The sequence below is a fragment of the Pleurodeles waltl genome, chromosome 5 (assembly GCF_031143425.1).
Source record: "Pleurodeles waltl isolate 20211129_DDA chromosome 5, aPleWal1.hap1.20221129, whole genome shotgun sequence".
Classification (NCBI taxonomy): domain Eukaryota; kingdom Metazoa; phylum Chordata; class Amphibia; order Caudata; family Salamandridae; genus Pleurodeles; species Pleurodeles waltl.
Window position 1 is genome coordinate 1,369,788,995 of NC_090444.1, and position 21,261 is coordinate 1,369,810,255.

General features: G+C 44.8%; 1 protein-coding gene across 1 annotated transcript in view; it reads left to right on the forward strand.

Moving 5' to 3' along the window:
• Positions 1-1,628: 1,628 nt before the first annotated feature.
• The window catches only part of ELOVL4 (ELOVL fatty acid elongase 4), a 185,482-nt gene continuing 165,849 nt past the window's right edge, over positions 1,629-21,261 (forward strand). The window contains exon 1 of the mRNA XM_069235625.1: positions 1,629-2,035. Coding sequence (XP_069091726.1) covers positions 1,930-2,035 — 106 coding nt within the window. The 5' untranslated portion in view covers positions 1,629-1,929. The remainder of the gene's footprint in view (positions 2,036-21,261) is intronic.

Sequence of the window (21,261 nt, forward strand, 5' to 3'; positions counted from 1 at the left end):
GTGTTGAGTATTGTTAGGGTGAAAGACCTGCTGCATCCTATTGAATGATTCATCTGGACCAGCAATGCTAAAATCAGTCAAACTGTGCAGTTGGCAAACACAGCCCACATAATGACCAACTTATGTTTTCAACCACTACCCCCCCCCCATCTTTTCTCCTTGCTTCATTGTGACTACCTTCTATGTTGACTTTGAGAGACTCAGGTGCTCTATTTCGGTTCTTGCACTCACAATCCTTCTTGACCAGACAGTTTATTTAAGGGGCCGCAGGGTCCTTGTCACCCTCCTCTGCTGCTCTTACTTTCCTTGTGTGTGGCACATGTACCCAGGTTGGCAGCTTTTCACATTTCACAGCAGTGTTTGTAATGAAGTGGACCAGAGCAAGCCCTATTCACCTGGACTGTAGGCAATCTCTTTGAACATAGTTTTTCACCAGAACATAATGTACAGGCTGGTGCATGATATCGATAGGTTTGGAGCAGCTTGTTGGACCCGGTGGGACATGAAATGCACCACATCAGCTAGGTACTTGCTTCCCTAGCACCTCGTAGTTGAAAAAAAAGGCTAAAATGAGGGCTGATATTTGTATTCACTATCTCTGCCTTATTTTGGTGATGTCGTCTCTGCTCAGAAGATGGTGGCGAAAAATCGACTCCAAAATCTTGTCTGACCACAATATTATGACGTGAATTTGACTCTGACCTCAACTAATATATGCACTGTCCAAACTGTTTGTTGAACTGGAGTTACTATAGTAATAGATGTGCTTTTCCAAATTTGTGTTGAGTTGGAGTTACAATAATACATTTGATTCCACTGGTGATGTATGTATTTTCCCTAGTGTTGGTTGAAATAGTAAATTGAACTCCCCATTTATACACTTTCCCCATTGCCTGTCAGATTGAGTTTAGTATAGTAATTCTGACAATCGCCCTAACTACCCCCCACCCCAACTAGTCCGACAATGGCCACATTTTCCAGAGTGTGTGCTAGATTGGAGTGAGAATAGTAATTTGACCCTTACTGCAAAATGTATTTAACGCCACTTAAATATACACTTTCTCCTATGATTATTTGATCGGAGTTGAAATAGTCAATTTTGGAGTTCTGGCCCCAAGATAAGACTGATCCCCGGTGTTGCATTATAATTACATTTACTTATTTTGAAGCCACATATAAATGTTCAAAGTATGTATATTATATGTCCATTTTAAAGCGTTCTCGTTATATTTCTTCATGTCGTGTGTTGCTGGATTAATATTCTGAACATTGTGGAGGCTTGGCTGGCGCCTTACCACTTACAGCTATGCCGGACTCCCTGCTCGGCCCTCTAGTCCACTCCTACCACTTAGTGCTAAAGTGCTGTGGACAGCAACCTCACCGATGAAGCCGGGGTCCGGGCAGTATGGAAACAGCGAGTGTCCACCGCTTTGTGCTCATGAGGACCTGCAACTGCCTCTGTAAAACTCGGAGCCCTGACAAGCAGTACTTCTAGATAAGCATCCTCTCTGCCTCCGCGCCCTCCGCCCATAGTGTTCTTGGTTGGCACACTCTCCGCACTGTGTGTCTCAGTGAAGGGCGGGGCACTCCTAAAGGAGGCGGAGACCACGAGGCCAATGGAAAATGCGGACAGCTGAGCCGGTGCCTGCAGCTCCTGGACGTCGGTGCAGCAGCCCCCGGAGACGATAGATGCTCGCGGCTTGAAGGCAGAGCGAAGCACTCTACGTGCGGTGCGGGGGCCGTTACTAACTAAGCTCCTTGTCTGTCTGCTATGGGCTGCTAGGCGCCCGCTCCGCAGCTTGGGAGCCACCACCGGCATCCTCACGCGAGAAGGGGTGAGGTGCAGCGGCACTGCGGTGCGCCTCTACAGCCCGCTGCCTGCAGTGGTGCAGGGCCCGGTGTTTGTGCAGCACTCTGCAGTAGGATCCGATGATGGCGTTGCTTGGCCTGGGCTACCCGGGAAAGATGCTGGAGCTTCTGAGTCAGAAGGTGAACGACACGATGGAGTTCTACACATGGAGCCTGACCATTGCAGGTAACGAGTCCCATTGTGGGCCTGTGTACCCCCGTGGGGGCGGAGCGGAGCTGGGGTCATGTCATTAATACCCCCTCCCCCATCCCCTTTCTGACAGCAGCTGCTCATCAAAATGGCCTCACACCGGCTGCTATAAGCACCGGAGTCTCGTGTCCCCACACACGCCTCCCTCCCTGCACCAGCAAAGAGCCTGTGTGTGTGAGCCCACCGCATCTTTAGGAGGGAGGGATACGAGATAACATATACAGCCTATGAATGAAACCTGCGTGCACGCCACGGGTGAAGGAATAACCTGCCAGGCGCCGGCGAATGATATTAAACACACCGCTTTAGAATAACTTAACTACTGCGCAAACGACAGCCCTATCTGTACACGAATTACATGCAAAATTACACAATTATGAGGAATCATAGACACACAAAAATGTAGGGCAGTGTGAGAGGAATGTATAAATACACACACAGGCATAACAATACTAGACCTATACTAAATCATGACATAGATATGAATTAATGGAAAACGCCCGACCACGAGAGCATTACACACTTAAATACATGTTTACTGGCGTGTGTTTGTGTTTGGAGAGTGACATACACACTCTCGCCAATGCGACTGGAAGGACCCCGCCCGGCCCCAAACATCAATTGCTGACACACGCACGGGCATGTGTGTGGATTATAAACCCAGGTACAAACGTCAGCCCGGGAACAAGCCTCGTCAGTGGTATTTCAGCGCTATATAAACTCTGTAGTATAATATGATGAAACGTGGCTGAGTCGAAGACAAGTGACAGGCATGCGCATGAACTACACAAACATATGACTGTCCTGATGACAATGAGAGAAACAGGTGTTCGAATTATATGAAGCACACGAATGAGTGACAAGTGCACATATAGGCATGCGAGTGATATACACAAATGTGGAAGGTATAAGTACGGACGCATACATTATGAACAGAAATGTACACACAACATGGGACCACATGTCTTGTGCACTATGAATACGTGACTCTGCTATGAATGGGAAACACGAGCACAACTATGAATGTGACAGAGATAGTGGACACGAATGTAACACACACAGATTAGAGATACACGTACAGGCATACACGGCCATCGAGTTTGATAGATACAGGGAGTGCAGAATTATTAGGCAAATGAGTATTTTGACCACATCATCCTCTTTATGCATGTTGTCTTACTCCAAGCTGTATAGGCTCGAAAGCCTACTACCAATTAAGCATATTAGGTGATGTGCATCTCTGTAATGAGAAGGGGTGTGGTCTAATGACATCAACACCCTATATCAGGTGTGCATAATTATTAGGCAACTTCCTTTCCTTTGGCAAAATGGGTCAAAAGAAGGACTTGACAGGCTCCGAAAAGTCAAAAATAGTGAGATATCTTGCAGAGGGATGCAGCACTCTTAAAATTGCAAAGCTTCTGAAGCGTGATCATCGAACAATCAAGCGTTTCATTCAAAATAGTCAACAGGGTCGCAAGAAGCGTGTGGAAAAACCAAGGCGCAAAATAACTGCCCATGAACTGAGAAAAGTCAAGCGTGCAGCTGCCACGATGCCACTTGCCACTAGTTTGGCCATATTTCAGAGCTGCAACATCACTGGAGTGCCCAAAAGCACAAGGTGTGCAATACTCTGAGACATGGCCAAGGTAAGAAAGGCTGAAAGACGACCACCACTGAACAAGACACACAAGCTGAAATGTCAAGACTGGGCCAATAAATATCTCAAGACTGATTTTTCTAAGGTTTTATGGACTGATGAAATGAGAGTGAGTCTTGATGGGCCAGATGGATGGGCCCGTGGCTGGATTGGTAAAGGGCAGAGAGCTCCAGTCCGACTCAGACGCCAGCAAGGTGGAGGTGGAGTACTGGTTTGGGCTGGTATCATCAAAGATGAGCTTGTGGGGCCTTTTCGGGTTGAGGATGGAGTCAAGCTCAACTCCCAGTCCTACTGCCAGTTCCTGGAAGACACCTTCTTCAAGCAGTGGTACAGGAAGAAGTCTGCATCCTTCAAGAAAAACATGATTTTCATGCAAGACAATGCTCCATCACACGCGTCCAAGTACTCCACAGCGTGGCTGGCAAGAAAGGGTATAAAAGAAGGAAATCTAATGACATGGCCTCCTTGTTCACCTGATCTGAACCCCATTGAGAACCTGTGGTCCATCATCAAATGTGAGATTTACAAGGAGGGAAAACAGTACACCTCTCTGAACAGTGTCTGGGAGGCTGTGGTTGCTGCTGCACGCAATGTTGATGGTGAACAGATGAAAACACTGACAGAATCCATGGATGGCAGGCTTTTGAGTGTCCTTGCAAAGAAAGGTGGCTATATTGGTCACTGATTTGTTTTTGTTTTGTTTTTGAATGTCAGAAATGTATATTTGTGAATGTTGAGATGTTATATTGGTTTCACTGGTAATAATAAATAATTGAAAAGGGTATAGATTTTTTTTTGTTTAAGTTGCCTAATAATTATGCACAGTAATAGTCACCTGCACACACAGATATCCCCCTAACATAGCTAAAACTAAAAACAAACTAAAAACTACTTCCAAAAATATTCAGCTTTGATATTAATGAGTTTTTTGTGTTAATTGAGAACATGGTTGTTGTTCAATAATAAAATTAATCCTCAAAAATACAACTTGCCTAATAATTCTGCACTCCCTGTAGTATCCCACGCTGACTGACACAAGCGTCAGAGGTAGATAAGCCATGCAGGTATATTCCTAAGTATGGCAGACACACACATGTCAAACTCATGCAGCTCTTGCACATGACACTGGTCCATCTAGCAGTGCCAGTCTGCCCGAGAACCCAGTCCAACATAAAGTATGTATAATGCATAAACAAATACGAGTTTGTCAGGCATGCGTAGGCGAATGTGACAGGCCAGTGTGCAGACACGGGGTCAACAACGTGAAGATAAAGAAAGGAGTTCACGCAAATCACCACATGAATATACACATCCTCACTTGTGACAGGCCAATTAAATATGTTTAACTCTGATCAGTGAGATACAGACATTTGTAGACAGCAGCCGCCTTCTATGTTATTGTTCCTAGAAGCTCAGCTGAGTGACGAGGGTTTTGCGAGAGCTTTTGCAGGGCGCGTGCGTGCGTGCATCATCAGAGATCCTAGAGGGGGCGGTGGACCATGCTGTGTTGTTTTTTTAAAGAGGAGCTGCTAGGATGGATGAGCGCGAAAGTGAGGTGCCCCTATTATATGCTTGAGTCCCGTTGACATGGTGATCCGTGCACAGGGTGAGTGTGATAGGAATGGGGGGAGCAGGATAGTTCCTGAGGTCATTGCCAGTTTAACTTTCTGGTCAGAGCCCAAACCGGACTCGAATCTGCCTACTGTCTTCACCAATCTAGACGATTGTAATATTTCAAGATGCAGCATCAGAAAACTTTGAAAAGATAGTTAAACTTTTTGCTCAGACCTCTTGGCAGTGCAGTTTTTGATTTCTCACGAGTGTTAATGAGAAACTCTGAATGCTTGTTACGAATTCCTTAAATGGAAACCAGATTCAATTACTGGCCCACACCTACTATCTGACTTTTATGTGCCTTCCAGCCATAAAGTTTTGACCCACATACTTTTTTTCCAATTTTTTTAATTACTATTTTTTACATGCTTTCCATCAAAATTCTTATTGCACACACCTGCGTTTCTCATCGACCACATTAGTAGAAAATTGTTAACGTTGTAGTAACCCCTCAAAAAACCTAGGGAACCTCTCTCTGAAAGACTACCCACAACCCGCAGAGGTGCTAGCAATTAAGGGTATTGTGATCCAGATCCTTGGTTATGTGCCATGGTTGATCTGAGCGTCAGCATCCTGTTGTTTTCCTCTTACAGGATAGCCATTTAAGTATGTGATTTGCCAGTAAACGTGGAGGGCACGTTAGCAGTCTGTATTCTTCACTCAAAAAGCACAGAGTTGAGGAGCAAACTTTCAGAACATCGCCATAATTTCCGTAGTGTGCCAAGCCACTGTTCTGTCACCGAAGGCGGTTGTTGTTTCCAATGCATCACTATAACCAACTTTGTTGTGAATAGAAGTTGATATTTTAACTTCCATTCTCTTGTTTTTGCTTAGTTCCATGCCTTGGACCCTATATGCCGTATATAACATCTTGTCAATACTTTGAGTGTTGACTCCGTGGAGGATCGTCTTGGTGCATTTCAGCACATCTTCCCACACTGTGACCCACACGTCCTCTGTGATGATTTTTAAGTTCATTCCCACTTCGTCTATTGGCTCTGGTAGTAACCCAAAATAAGTATAGCCTATCTATTCTTGAGTACATCGTGTGTACATGGGAGTAGTAGGTAAAATTAGGTTCCGTGGGGTACAGTGTGCACCACCATGAACCAATCCCTTTACTCTCATATTCACCCATTTCTTGTGGCATTGTATGCAATAAACATGGGCTAATTCTTGACCTATCTAGGGTACTATCTTCCTGAAGATTGAAGCCCCTTGCAAAAAGTGATAGATCTATCTGCAAATCTCTTCAACCCATCAACAGTCTTCTCAATGAGGTGCATCCAGCCTTGGCTCAGGGATTGTATTATACCTAGTATTATTATTTCACCTACCACCCTGTCCTTTAAGAAGCCACAGTGGCCTTGTCTATATGGTACAATTTCAGGATGGCAGTTCTACACCCCATTCTGAACATGATTACAGCCCCATTTGTTTTGATAGATGCTGAAGCATAGACCTGCAGTGGGTATTTGCTGGTGGACGTCCTTCCCGTCTCCCAAATATTCAAGTGCGTCTTATAGATCCTTACCACATCTGCTTTGTCCTGTTGCAAGGGACTATATTATAATTTTATTATTATAGAGCCTCCTGGCCCTGACAAGGTGCTGAAGCTGTTTGTCGGATGGCTAGCACATTACTCCATGGGAGTGCATTGGGTGGAGGTGTGTGCCAGCAGGACGGCCTTAATTCGTGTGGATATCAGGATAGTCTTTAAAAGTAAAGTACTTATCTCAAGTAGGGTTAGACAATATTTCTTTATACCTTGTCCAGCCTTTTGCAGATCTCTACAAAATGATTCCATTAGAAAGTCCCTTATAGCGGGGCCCCCTGGAAGACTACAGTAATACATTCATAAATAAAGCAGAATAATTTCTGTGTTTAAACACAGGGAGGAGGCATTCCTTCTGGGTTTGCATGAAAAGTGAGTTTATTCTTAGTCATAAGGCGAAAATCCACATAGAGTATAATACCTCACAATTCAGTTATTTGTAAAATACTTCACAAAGAAGACAGTACTTCATATTTCCATTTAATATTTCTGGTTATCAGATTCAGCAATAGTTAACCTGTTGATGAACCTTTTAGAATGCATATTCAAATACTTTTCATTTATCTGTTAGGAATTTTCCAATCGACGGTAAGGAGTATGCCAACTCATCTGTTACCCTAAAATTCTGTAGTTTGTCTCTAACCCCAGTATTTCATTGACTAAGTGAGAAACTAGGGGCGATATGTACAGAATTTAGGGATTGAAATTTCCTGATTGCAATTAATTGTACATCACAATTCCTAATGTACAAAAACGAACAAGTTGTAAATAGTGATTCCTAATGGGGTTGCAATAGACCTACCTATGTAATATTAATGAGGTAGTTCGCAATTTGCGACCAATTAGGAATTGCAGCCATCACAGAGATGATGGCCTGCTAGGGTCAGCACACCACCATGTCTTTAGTTGCTTTTTAATAGAGCAAACCTTTTTTTGTTTTGTTTTAATGCAGCCTATTTTCCTTAAAGAATGGATGTTTTTCCAAAAATAAAATGAAACGTTTAAGTTAAAAAAAATTAAGAGTACTCCTAAAAGATATTTGTTTCAACGTTCACAAAAGAGGAAGGGGTCCCCTTGGGACCCTTTCCCATTTGCGAATTGTTACCACCACCTTTGGATTGTCAGTAAAAAATGAATGCCTTTGACCGTAATTGGATTGCAAAACATTAATACATAGCCATGCAATTTGGTATTTGGAAGGGATGCCCTAAAAACGCCCCTTCCAAATACTGAATTGCTAAACACAAATAACAAATCAGTAACGTGTTACCGAAGTTCAATCTGTGCTCTGTACATATGAAAAGCATTTTTTGCAGTCGGTAATGGCTCGATTCTGCAAATCAGGCCGTTTCCAACCTCAAAAATGCTTTTGTACATAAGCCCCTAAGCCACTGAGCTTTGGCCAGGAGACTAGAAAAGTTTGCCTTCTTTTGGTAGGTATGAGGAGAGTCTGGGCACTGATTTAAGCAAGTGCTAATCTTTTTGCTTAACAAGGACCAGAAGGCTTTCAAAGATTCCTGATAGTCAGTCACAACCTGTTGCTATACCTCCAGTTCTCCAGTTGCATATCTATTTCTGACATGCTATTTTCGTTTGATATTACAAGCTCTAACCTGCTCAGATAAAGTCAAGTGACAAGGCAGTTCCACTGCTCGAATGAAAAAAATGCAGATAGCAAATGGCACATTGACTTTCATTCAGATAAGACCATGTGAGTTTCAGCGTTCAGCGTTCAGTGAGCAGCCCAGAGCTGCAAGTGACCCACAAGCCAATTTCAAGTAATCAAAGCCACTAACCCAGTTACTTCAGCATCCCTGGACTGCTCCTAATCATGGAAGGATCGTATAAATATATCTTTGTGAGTTTCATTGAGTCAACTTGTCGTGCCCAGGTATACTGTGTTTTAAAGTACTTACTGCATGTCTTTTAGGATTACATTTATTTCTTGAGAATTTTAATAATACACACATTCCTTTCTACATCATGAGGCATGCAGGGACGGTTATGAATTTTGGATGATCAGTTAAACTGAGACTTAACATAATGTGGACTTATCCCTCACACCAACTCAGTAACTCTCATTTCCAGTAACCCAGCAAAGAACCCCCACCCTCCCACCTCCTCAGTGTCATATTCATGATTTTGGGGACCCCAGGCAAGACATAGTTGAGGGGCCCCTGTCCTGAATAGCTTCGCATTGCATTACCCATTTTCTTCTAGTTCAAGCCCCATGATGCCAAACAATATAAAATAATACATTAAAGGTTGATATGGAGAAATAGACACATGGGAGCTAGAAAGTTCCCTTTCACAGGGGGCCTCGTGGCAGGTGGGGCCACTGGGCAATTGCCCATGCCTTAAAACATCTATGACCTCCCACTAGGGCCTGAGAGCACCATTCCACAGCTCCCACAGAAAGTTCACCTTTGTGTTTTAGGGCAAAAGGTAAAATAACTAGCAATTTACTCTGCTCAACTCTGTCCTGTTGTTGAAGAGCCCCAGCTAGGCTCGCCCAAGATATTCAAAACACTTCAGTGTGAATTTACTAAGCTGAGAAGTTTGATGCCAATCTTCCCAGTATTCAGTGAAGCCATTATGGAGCTGTGGAGTTTGTAATGACAAACTCCCAGTCCATTAACTCAATATGGCTACACTACACTTACAATGTCTAAGAATAAACTAAGACACTGTAGGGAAATATGTCTCATGCAGCTATGCCCTCACCTGTGGTATAGTGAACCTTGCCTTAGGGCTGTAAGGCCTGCTAGAAGGCTGACTTACCTATGCCACAGGCAGTGGTTGGTGGGTATGGCACCCTGAGAGGTGTGCCATGTCGACTTTGCCTTTTTCTTCCCACCAGCACACACAAGCTGTCAAGGCAGTGTGCATGTGCTTGGTGAGGGGTTTCCCAGGGTGGCATAATACATGCTGCAGCCCTTGGGGACCTTCCCTGGCCAGAGGGCCCTTAGTACCTTTTACAAATAACTTTACTGTGTTCCATGGGGTGCCAATTGTGGAAACAAAGGTACAGATTTTGGGAAAGAACACTGGTACTGGGGCCTGGTCAGCAGGATCCTAGCACACTCTCAATCTAAGTTGGCATCAATATCAGGCAAAAAGTGGGGGGTACCCATGCCAACAAGGGCACTTCCCTACAGACTAATTGGTTTACATGGTAGGGAGAATCCTTATCCCACCCACGCTGTCTAGCAGAGTCACTGCCCATGTTCTGTTCTTCAATAATGTTCTCAATATGAGTGGCATCTTTGACCGATATGGCTGCCACCTTTATTCTTTTCAAATTGAGGCTTTTGCTGTGGAAGTTTCTCTTCCCCTTTTTATTTTTTTTAGTGACATTTTCTGAAGAATGTTGAGTCCTTTTTTCCGCTTCACACAGTCGCTCCAGTGTTCTGACAGCCCTCCTTTGTCACTCCGTTTATGCGGTGTGTCCTGCAACAAACAAGATGGATGACTGTTAGTATATTGATGTCTATCTGGCATTTTTAAAGTTTCCCTATTTCTAAGATTGTATTGTTTCTGTGAGGTTTCTGGTGGCGAAGATTCTGCCTTTTGGCTTCCTCTTTCTTCGTTTTGTTTTTGTTTATCCCATCATTTGTTTTAGAGCTGTCGTTTGCTTGCTTAGTACTCTCCTTGGTGGAAGTAGTCTGTAATTGAGGTTTAGTTGGTCTGGCCCCCAGACTATCCCGACCTATACTAGTATACATTTTGGAAACAATCTTTAGCAGCTCTCACTTCTGATCCCATTGAGCAGTCTCTCAGAGCCGTTGGCGAATTGCCAGTGCTGCTGCTTCATATTTAATATTACTTAAAATAATTGAGGAAGCAGTGTCAAAATTGCGTATTAGTTTCATCCCCAGGTCTCGGGACGTCCCTTGTTAATGGTCTCTACTCCTCATTTATACCCGTGTGCCGCTATTATCAATCATCTGGGGAGCAGTGCACAATTCTGCATTCCAGTCACAGTAGTTTACTGTGCAGGTGTTTGTGACACAGTAAAATATTATTTGCCATCAGCCATAAGCAGATCCTTTTCCCAATTACCTTTTTTTTTTTTTATGCCTAGGATATTGCACCACAGGGCTTTATATATGAAAATAGTCTAACTGCACACTGACGCTGCACACAGTGCTACTGATTACAGTATATGAAAACCTGAAATGAAGGAGTTGTATGTGTGCAGCGAGCTAAAATCCTAGTGAGCAAACGTAACAGTGCGCACATCAAAAAGGTCCACGATACAATAGCCGTTACCTTGAGCTTGCGCAATTGCCCCCCTCTTTGCACTGTCAGTGAAGTTTGTGTACCCATTGTGCAAAGGCACTATATAAGTGACAGTGCTTAATTTGTAAATAAAAATGTGCTGGTGCCCAAAGCTCTCCTCTTAAATACGGGGCTGCTGCAATTAAATGTGAGAACACGGAATACTGAGGCAGCGTAATCCTGAAGCCATCTGCGGCCTATTCAGTCCAAGTACATTCACTCCCTGCACCTTTAGCTCACTCTTGATGCTTTCTGCTTTCTCCCATTGTGACACTTTTTCGTTTTTCTCTTCCTCCGTCTTTCCCTTATGTGTCTTTTTTTTGCTTGCAGTAAATGCTTGAGGCAGAAAAATAAGTGCTGGCCCTCAAAAATAAGTGCTGGTGCCCCGCACCGGAAACAACAAATCCAAATTAAGCACTGATGAGTGAACTGAACACAGCAGCGTATGCTGTTGAACAAGTGTGATCCACTGGGAAGTCTGGGGCAGAGCTGTTACTGTACATGACCCCCTTCTCTTCCTTTCTATCTCTACTCAAATGCCCGATAAGTTAATATTTGTGTAACACTTCGAATGAAAGGCAAGGTCACCAACAAACAACAAGTGCATTAGGTTGTGTTCTTCCTGAAAACCTACAACTTAAACCAAGGTGTTGTGTAATGAAAGAACATCTAAAGTTTAATTTCATTGCACGAAAAGCATCAAGCCTTAATGCCCTTCATTTCTTTGGTTTAGTTTGCACTGTTGAATTAATACAAAACTAAACTTGTGATTTTGAATGCAACCAAAACTACAAGACCATGGCTACTGCAGGTGAATATTATGTATAATAAATTAGGTAAAACTGACACTTTATTGACAGCAAATATTAAGAAAAAAAAGGCACATGCTTTTGAAATGGTGTATACAATGCCTGATCCATTGTCTGCCCTTCCCCCAATCACCACACAGTGCCAAAAAAGACTGAATGAACCAAGTAGACACCAGCAAGGCCCAGCAATATCGCCCACTGCCCGGCCCCTCCCAAGCACCCAAGAAAAGGTAATAAAAATTCCACTTCAATTTGTTCATTAAAGGAGAAGAAATATACGCACACTGCGTCCCCATTGCCCTTGCAGGTGATGATGAATAGTTTATTGTACAGCTAATACAATTCCCTACAATTGAAACAATCAATAATACATTTGCAAAAAATAAAAAATAAAAAGAGCCCCAAAAGCACATACGAGCCAATGAATCAGACATTAAATACTCAATTTATGTGTGCAAAGCTCAGTAAAAGCATTCCCACAATGGTATTGTAAAACCTACAATTAAAATTATAACCAGACCTCCACAAACCAGAACCCCACATGATACATAATAAACGGGTGGGCCACAGTGCTCAAGGCCCTGATGTGCTTAAGTGCTTTGAATGATCTTAAGTTAGCTACCAACAAAGGTGAAAACCCATGATACAAAGTTGAAGCTCAACGACTTGACAAAATTGGTACAAACCCAAATGTGGTAAGAGTGGGTGAGAATTTCAAGCATAATTATCCACTGCTCGCAGTGCCCCTCAATTTGGTCTGAGCAACTTCAATACATTTGGTAAGTAAAACATTCAACATTGAGTTCACAGGATCCAAAGACATTATAATAGCCTGCTGACAGAAGCGGATCCCCAATTCATTCCACTTACTCCAAAGCAGAGATCTACGCTCCGTGAGTAGGGTTAGACACAAACAAACCACATGTTCAATTGTTTCTTCCCACCAGCCACAACCCCTGCACATCACCCCCTCCTACCGAGCTAACTGCCATGTGGTTAGTTGTTTCAGAAAACCCCAATACCCCATCCTTATGGCAATAAATACCTCTTTCAGACGAAACTCATATGAGCAAGAAAGATAGCCAGCTGGAGTACCTGGCTTAAATGAATTAATTAGCGACCAGGCATGCTTGCGTTTGGCAAGGAGGGTACGATACGAGTGATACGAGTGCTCTTGCTGGTGCTGTCGGTGTCAGTCTCTTCGGGCATCTGATCAACCTCCATGCCCTCCACAGGCTGCTCTGCAGCCTCTGCTGCCTCGTGTCTGTTCTTGGTGGTCTCGGGGTTTTATGCTCCGAATGAGACATGGTGTTTGGGGAGCGGGCGAATAGACACCAGAAAATGGCAAAATATAAAATGTTTAAGTGCAACTGCTGGTGTCCTTTATGCCACAAAGCCTGTGGAATAGCATTTAGGGATGAGAAAGAGATATGGGAAGGCATTAAGGAAGCACGACTGAGCCCAGAATGAGAGGATCCAAAAGTGAACTATAGACAAAAAAAAGTTGCTGTTTTCCAGTCTTGTGTTTGGTTACAGAGGAAGGCGTGTGGGCAAAGTGAGAAAAGAAGACTTGGGGAAACTAAATCAGAATGTTATCTACAGCCAATAAAACATTTGTCATTTTGTTTGTCCTTATGAGCATGTTTCCAGCTCTCCTTAATAAGAGAGTGCGCCTGTTGCAGCAGCTGCGATTGTAGCACAAAAGCAGGTCTTTCTGGCTTGGGAGGAGGTGGTAGGGATGAATGCTGCAATAAAATGCAAGCAGCTACAGGCCTGAAGCACCCAGTGTGTGACCAACATGAGAGAAATGACAAAATAGTCCCTCAAACCAAGCAATAAAGAACCAAAGCATAGAGATACATTATTTGGTCCCTGCTTCCTGGGAGGGAACAAAAGTAAAAACAGGAGGGGCAAAGAGAAAGGATTGACCACTAACAAGCAAGGAGTTTTAAAGGACACTGCAAATGAAAAGCAGTAAGTGGGCTTTAAGTCCACAAAGAAGTATACTGTAATGCACAGTGAGAACTTCACGAGTGCTGGGTCATTTGGTTTGGTAGCTAGTTTTCTCTAAGAAAGCAACCTGCATTGCTGTAAGTTTTTAGTTCCCATGATGGTTTCCTCCTTCACATCAGAAAGATCCCTGTCAAAAGTGTTCATTTTAGGGCAACGACTTGCCAATAAAAGGAGACGAGGAACACTAGCCCAAGTGTGTTAATGGGCAGTTGAGCTGAAATGAAGGCATTGCCCTTGGTGCTGCAGGCTGCCTGTTACTGTAAACTGAGCTGGAGTCTATCATTATGTTAGCTGTCAGTCTGACAATGTCCAGTGTTCTCAAACATTCTTTTTCGCTGGTTACCACCCAGGGCCAAACTGGGAACCCAAAGCAGCGCTGGCAAATTTTGTCAGACCGGCCCCTCTGATGCATAGTGAGTGTAGCGAGCAAGCCTGACCACTACAAGGAAGGTTTGGGCAGGGGAGTTCTCCTCCCTAACAAAATTTGGACAAAATCACACATTTTGCAACACATTTTTCGTTACTTATTTACTTATTCAATTGTATTAGCTTTTAAAGCATAGTAAATGATGACCTTACAATGCACCAGGATTCAACAATCTTCATTGGTGCTCTTCAATAATTCAGTTGACTTTTCTTTTGCATGGCAGATGCCAGGTGCTATTTTTGGCAGACAGTGCCTCAAGGAGATGACTTTGATTTTCTTCATGAGCCGCCCTCACTGCACCTCTCAGGTCATTTAATTTTCTCGATCGGCTCTGGCCCAATGACACACTTAGCAGTGCCGTGGTCACACAGTTCACTTATTTGGTATATGGTTCTCCAGCAGGCACTTATCTTTGCTTCAGTCAACCCTAGCACATGGGCACAATGCTCCAGGTGCCTGCCAGGCATAAATGACAAAGGTTGCTTTCCCCGATCCGGCAATACTATGAGTCCTTCAGCGCATTTGATTTGTCAGTTTCTGTCAGATAGACCCTATATCGGGGTCAGTTACAGAAGTCCCTTCCACGAACCGCTCATCCTGCAGGGTTGACACTTCTTCCCTCACTCACAATCAAGTAATTCCTCCTTCAGATCTGACTCCAGGTATTGTTGCTATGTCTCACTGCTGCAACACCAACCTTTGGCTGCTTAGTAGTCCCCGAGTACTTTGAGTACCCCTTTCAGTAGATGAGATCATATCAATGAACACCGATGGGCCTTGAGCTCTCATTTTGATACCAATCTCGCAGGCAAATCATTTGTATTCCAGATCTGCTTCATTGGAACTGGTTTGGTTCCCCCTTCAGGCCTGGCCTGTGCCTGCAAGGATGCTCTGCTTAGCAGGGCAGTGTCCAAGTGGAGTGACCGCCACCGAAGTACACCAAGTGAGAACTGCATCCAGCTGTTTAAGACCCTTCCTCGCAGAACACAAAGAGAGAACAGAATATGTTCCGCTTCATAAGACTCCTTTCTCTAACAGATACTGTAGGCCTCTGCTGCCTCCCCCGCTGCCATTTACTTAAGGGCAACTGCAGTCAGTCGTTTGTAGCCTCATGTCTCAGAAGACAGGCTGTCCTTAGAAGTGTCGGGGCTCTTCCTTTTTCCTCATCACACCGTCTGGTTCTTCTCCCATCGAGGGGATAGTAGCACTAAACATATTCTGTCTAGAGAAAGCAGCCTGTTGTCTTTCTTGGACTCTGGTCTAGGCTGTGGACTTCCAAAATATATCCCTCATGCACAGAACACTTTTGCATCTAGCATACATATACAACACAGGCAATGTCGTGTTCAGAATTCTGGGTTCAGCTGGAGCAGGGGCACTTTATATGTATGGGCCTCTAACCATGCGTTCATATCTCACAGATAAAAGCCTACAATTCAGTAACCATCGTTCACTGCCCCCACATCGATCCATGCATGAAACTTGCACCAGGGATGATACTGTTACTATGAGAGTATGCTTGGCTTTCCCTTTGCAGTTCAGGATTAGGTCCACAACTTATCATTGACAAAAATACCGGGCCTAAATCAATGCTTGCTTATAGGATTATTGTGTGGCATGACCAAAAATAAAAACAGTATCACAGGTATGCATTTCAGGCATACAGGAGACAGAACTGTACCTCATGCAGGGGGAATTCCTGTGACAATACCAATATCTGTCAACTGGTGGGATACAGTCGCGAAATTCATGCACTTGCAAACACTGTACAGGATGAAAGAAGAAAAACACTTTTAAAAGTGAGCACATGTCCAAGGCTAAGTGAACAGATACTTTCAAAAACTGAAATAAAAATTCTATTAGTCAAGACTGCGAAAACTAGAAGACACAAGCTAGAGAGATTTCTTTTCACATTTACTACTAAAATCACTGTGGTCTTTCATCACAGAAGAGATCGCTTTCTTTTTTCATTTTAAAATAGAGAGTGATGCTTTAAACCACTTTCAATTTGCACGCATAGTCCTAGACATTTGACTGTAGCTTCAAGCTCTGGCCCTCTAAATAAGCATTGGCAAAACCAAAGGGTGTTGTATTTTAGCTGTCAATGCAGACCTGTTGGCTTTGTAACAGTGGTGTAACAAAGGCTGTGTGTATTTAAGGAGAGAAGTAGTATACAAAAGAGAGAGCAAGAAAATGCACGCAGTCCGATGTAGTGCTGACAGAACAAGAAAATATAGTTTCTTGAATGTTAACAGTCGAAGGATACAAGTCATCTAATCAAAGGGGTTGGTAAGGGAGGGAAGGCTAGACAAGAAAACCATTGAATAAGAAGCAAATAAATGAAGCGGACAAGAAAATCAGCCAATAGTAACCTAGTACCTCAGAGCCTGCTGCAAGTAATGATATTGTCCACAAAAGGTCTTTGACAACTGTTGGAAGGTGGGTCATTAGTTGTGTGGCCTGCACAAGTAATGGGTCCACACGCAAACGCGACTGGGAACCAAACACCCCATTGTAGCGCTTGACTCATAGGGTAGCGTTGCAGAGCAGTCCAAGGCTTACTCAAGGGAGGTGGTGTGGGCTAGTAATCCCCATTCACGAGCACACAAGCATGACTCAATAAATGATTGTCCAGTCTGTGCTTTTCTGTTGATAAAGTAAACGTACATTTATTACTTACAGACACACACTACTCAATATTATGCAACAATCTACAAATATACACAAAGTGATTAAATCACTCTGGGATGACATTGTGTAATCTTTCATGTCTCCACCAAGGAAGGATATAATCCAACAACCCACATTGCAAAACAATCCCCGGTGTCCCCCTGCAACATCAGAACATTTGACAGTAATGTGGAATGAACACACCTACATCTGCAATTAAATACATCTATCTTGCCAAAAGGTGGCGGTCAGTATCATTATTCAAATTAGCATCAACAAGGAACATAGAGAACCATATTTAAGCAATTTCACCATTAGGATTATTTTTAGATTACTTTTGGATTACTTTCAAATGACTCTTAGTTGACCATCAAATAACAGTTTAATACATTGGGTAATACCAGCCTACATCTCTTAGTAGGCACAGTCCCACAAACCAGAACGAAAGTCTACATAAGCTTGTGCTGTAACAACTTGTAGAACCCTTGGGGGGTTATCATTCTTTTGTCCCACCCTACCTAGGGTGAGGACACAAACTGCGTTAGGGGGAGGCTGCACTGCTCATGCAGCTCCCCCTGTCCATGGGCATGGGTTTGGTGGTGGCCCCATCTCCCTGGGACCACCGCAAGCTGGTCTAGGGGACTAGACCCCTGCTCATGCTCCGCAAAGCATGCTGGGACGGCCTCATGTGAAATTTGCAGCTCTCCCGCTGAGCCGGGGAGAGTTGCCAAAACTGATGCTTGATCTAAGGGGGTGCCCGGTCCCTCCTGGACACCCCCCACGCGAGGTAAGTGCTCCCTCGTAGAAGGGCAGTGCATGCAGCCCACCCCTGGCCGCCCCCACCGGCTCCCTGCACGGCCAGCACCTCTGTGTGCTGCTGCGGGAGCCGGCCTTCTCTGTGGTGTCTGCCCTCTCCAGCCTGGGGGAGTGCAACGGCACTCCCCCCTTCCTCCTCTACAGCTGTGGGGCCCTAGGATGGGGTCCGGGGCCCCTCCACGTCTCCACAGGCAGCATGACGGTGCCCCCTGACACCATCTTCCCTTTTGGGGCCCCGGAATGGGGTCCGGGGCCCGCTGGTGATTTTCACGGGGGTGTGATGGCACCCTCCGACTTGACTTCTGCTGGGGCCCCAAGATGGGGTCTGGGGCCCCTCGGGTCAATCTTCACGGGGAGCACGACGGCTTCTTCTTCGGCCGGCCCCTCCACTGCGGTCGCCCATCCTGCGGGGGTGCGCGATGGCACCCTCCTCCTTCTTCCTGGGGCCCCTCCTCACAACGGCGCTCCCTGACTTTTCTATGGCCGCAGGAGTCCCTGGGATGGGGTCCGGGGTCCCTACCCACCGTGGCAGAGGGGTGCGCAATGGCATCCCCCTCCTTCAAATCAAAACCGGCCAGGCTCCATGGGGCCCCAGGATGGGGTCCAGGGCCCCTTCTTCTTCCTCCTGGGGAAGCCCCTGGGCCCTGCCCACCACGGGGGCACAGTCTGGAGCAGCGGCGGAGCACCACGCGCTTCGTTGCTGCTTCTCCAAAGGTCACAATCCTTCTTCCTTGGTTATTTTGGGCCACCAAGGGCCGATTTCCATCATTCCGGTGTCGTATCCCTCCTGGTGACAAGCCCTTGCCATCAGGAGCACTCTCCTTAGGCCTCCTAGCCTCGAAGGGTCCCAGATCATAGGGAGCCAGTCCCACTGACTCCCTGCGCCAGCCTTTTCTCTGGGTGCCCTCTTTTGCTTCTGGGCAGCATGCTCTCCTTGCGCTAGCCCAGTCCTTTCACCAACTAGTCCTCTGGGGGGGTAAGGGAGACAGCTTGCCTGGCCCTGGCATTTGCCTCGCTGGCCTGGAATCCATTAGGGGCAGAGTCTCTGCCCTAGGGGCAGTCAGGGGGTTCCTCCTTCCAGTTGTTTTTTACGCCCGTCTGCAGTCCCAGTGTCCAGCAGTGAAGCACAGCCAAGAGAGAGAGCTCTCCCCTGTGCAGGACATTTTAAGTGGGGGTGGAAGTGTCCAACAGGTCTGCACCTCTGGCCTATCCAGATGTGCCACGTCACTTCCTTACCCCCGTCCCCTCCCTCTTGCACAGTCTTCTGGGATAGCTCAAAATGGCACCATCCAGGAATTAGTTGCCACATGTGCTCTGAAAGTCTCAGCCCCTCCTCACTGGCATTTCTCGCAGGGCCTCTCCAGCCTGCTCCTGGCATGGAATGACAGCTGGCTGATTGATGCAAGGCCCTGCTCAAGCAAATGGACAGACCAGTAATTGGCCCTGATCCTGAGCTGAGTTAGAGAAAGGAAAGATGACATCCATGGATGACCCATAAGTTGTACCACTATGCTCTTGTAACCTACTGCATCATTCTATTCTTACAGGTTACAGTGTACTTTGGTGTGACTCTGGTCTCGGTGGACCCCAGAGAACTGGAGTTGCACCCTAGGCCATCCTTTCCCATTGACATTTAATGGAGTATCCCCACAATGCAAATCCCTTAAGCACACTGACATTGGCATTTAACTGAGTGTCCCTACAGTGAAAAGACAGTAAGCACTCTGACTCTCCCGCACATGTGTACACTCCTCTCATGAGACCTACTCCAGGTCACCACCCAGTCTGCATAGTTCCTCCTGCACCAGGCTTACCTAAGCGCAGTTCTTGGGCTGCGCACACCAGGAATCCTCGCCCCACAGCCCTCACATGGGTGCACATTCATGTGCACACATGATCACATGTAACCCGCCCTTGCTGCACCAAACACGCGCAGTCCATTGTACCATGAGTTTACTGTGCGTGAGTCCCCGCATAGGAGGCTCCCTCACAGTAAAAGGTCAAAAAACAGGTGGTCAAAAAGAGAAAAATCAGGGCAGACCTGATGGTCAGAACTGTCCTCTAACAACAACAACAACAACAGAGTGCTAAAAGCAATCTGTGGGCAAGACCTAAAAACCCCATATTTTTCTTTTTGGTACTCTCTGTGCCTACATTTATCATTTTTCAGCACATCTACAGTTTGGGTTTAATCAAGCCTAACTTTTTGTTCCTCTTTTTTTTAGTTCCCCCTGGAAATACTGTTCTTATTAACACTCCTAAAAAATGTGTGTGATTATTGGGGGATTTCATGGCCATCACATATTTAGGCTGTTTTTATGTCTCACCTACCAGACTGTGTCATTGGAAGAGCCCTTTTTTAAGCTTACCAAGTTTACAAACCTTCTTGGCCTCAACTATAGGCGTGTAAGTCTAGGATAGATTGTAAAGACTCACACAGATACAAATTTGTGAGTGGTGACTATCTCCTCAGATGTCCTACTCTGAAAGCACCAGTTTTTCCACCTTCCCCGTGAATCTAAGACAACAGAAGTCAGCCTTACTTACATATTTACCATCCTCCATGCCATCTGTTATCATACATATTTGCAGATCCTAGCTGTCTGTGAATCAGGATGTTTGGATTAGGTCTGCAGGTTGTGCCTTTGCAGCTTTTGCAGCCATGTTTAGTTTAGATGCACAGAATGTATGTGAAATCGGGTTCTTCACCTTTTCAACATTCTCATGCAAGTCTTCATTAATCACATGGTTCCTTCCCAGGCAGGGCTGAAGAGCCACACTCTTCTGAGCAAAACAATAGAATCTTCATTGACTAGAGCTGATAAGTTCTGCTCTTTTCTTATCTCAATCAACTCGACTTGGGCAAGTTCATTTAGAATATCTGTCACCTGTAGTTTAAATATTCGAAGGATGATTATACATGACCTTAATGGTGACGTTTTCTCACATAAGCCAACTTGTTTGTAGCCACACCCTTGCCCAAAGTTTAGAGTAAAAAGGCAGAAATAAAGTTGTTAGCTATTCCATGCTTGCTGGGCAAGTATAATAATTTGTTCTTTTTTTTTTTCTTAGCCTGTTAAACCAAATGTATTCGCTCCCCTTTAGCAACAATGTTATTGATGGGATTAAGTAGAGTGATTCATTGACAAATTATGCTTTCCTTCATGTGAATTTTTCTATGAAAATGGGGACAAATGTTTCCACTTCCAAGACTGAGGAATCAATGCTGCTAGGGAAATTGTCTGGAGGAGCAGAAATACAATCCGCTCCCACCAACAGGAAATTCATTTGACTATCAGAGAACAAAGAAAAATAGCTTCTGATGCCCGAGACCAGTTACACCTCTAAATTATGATA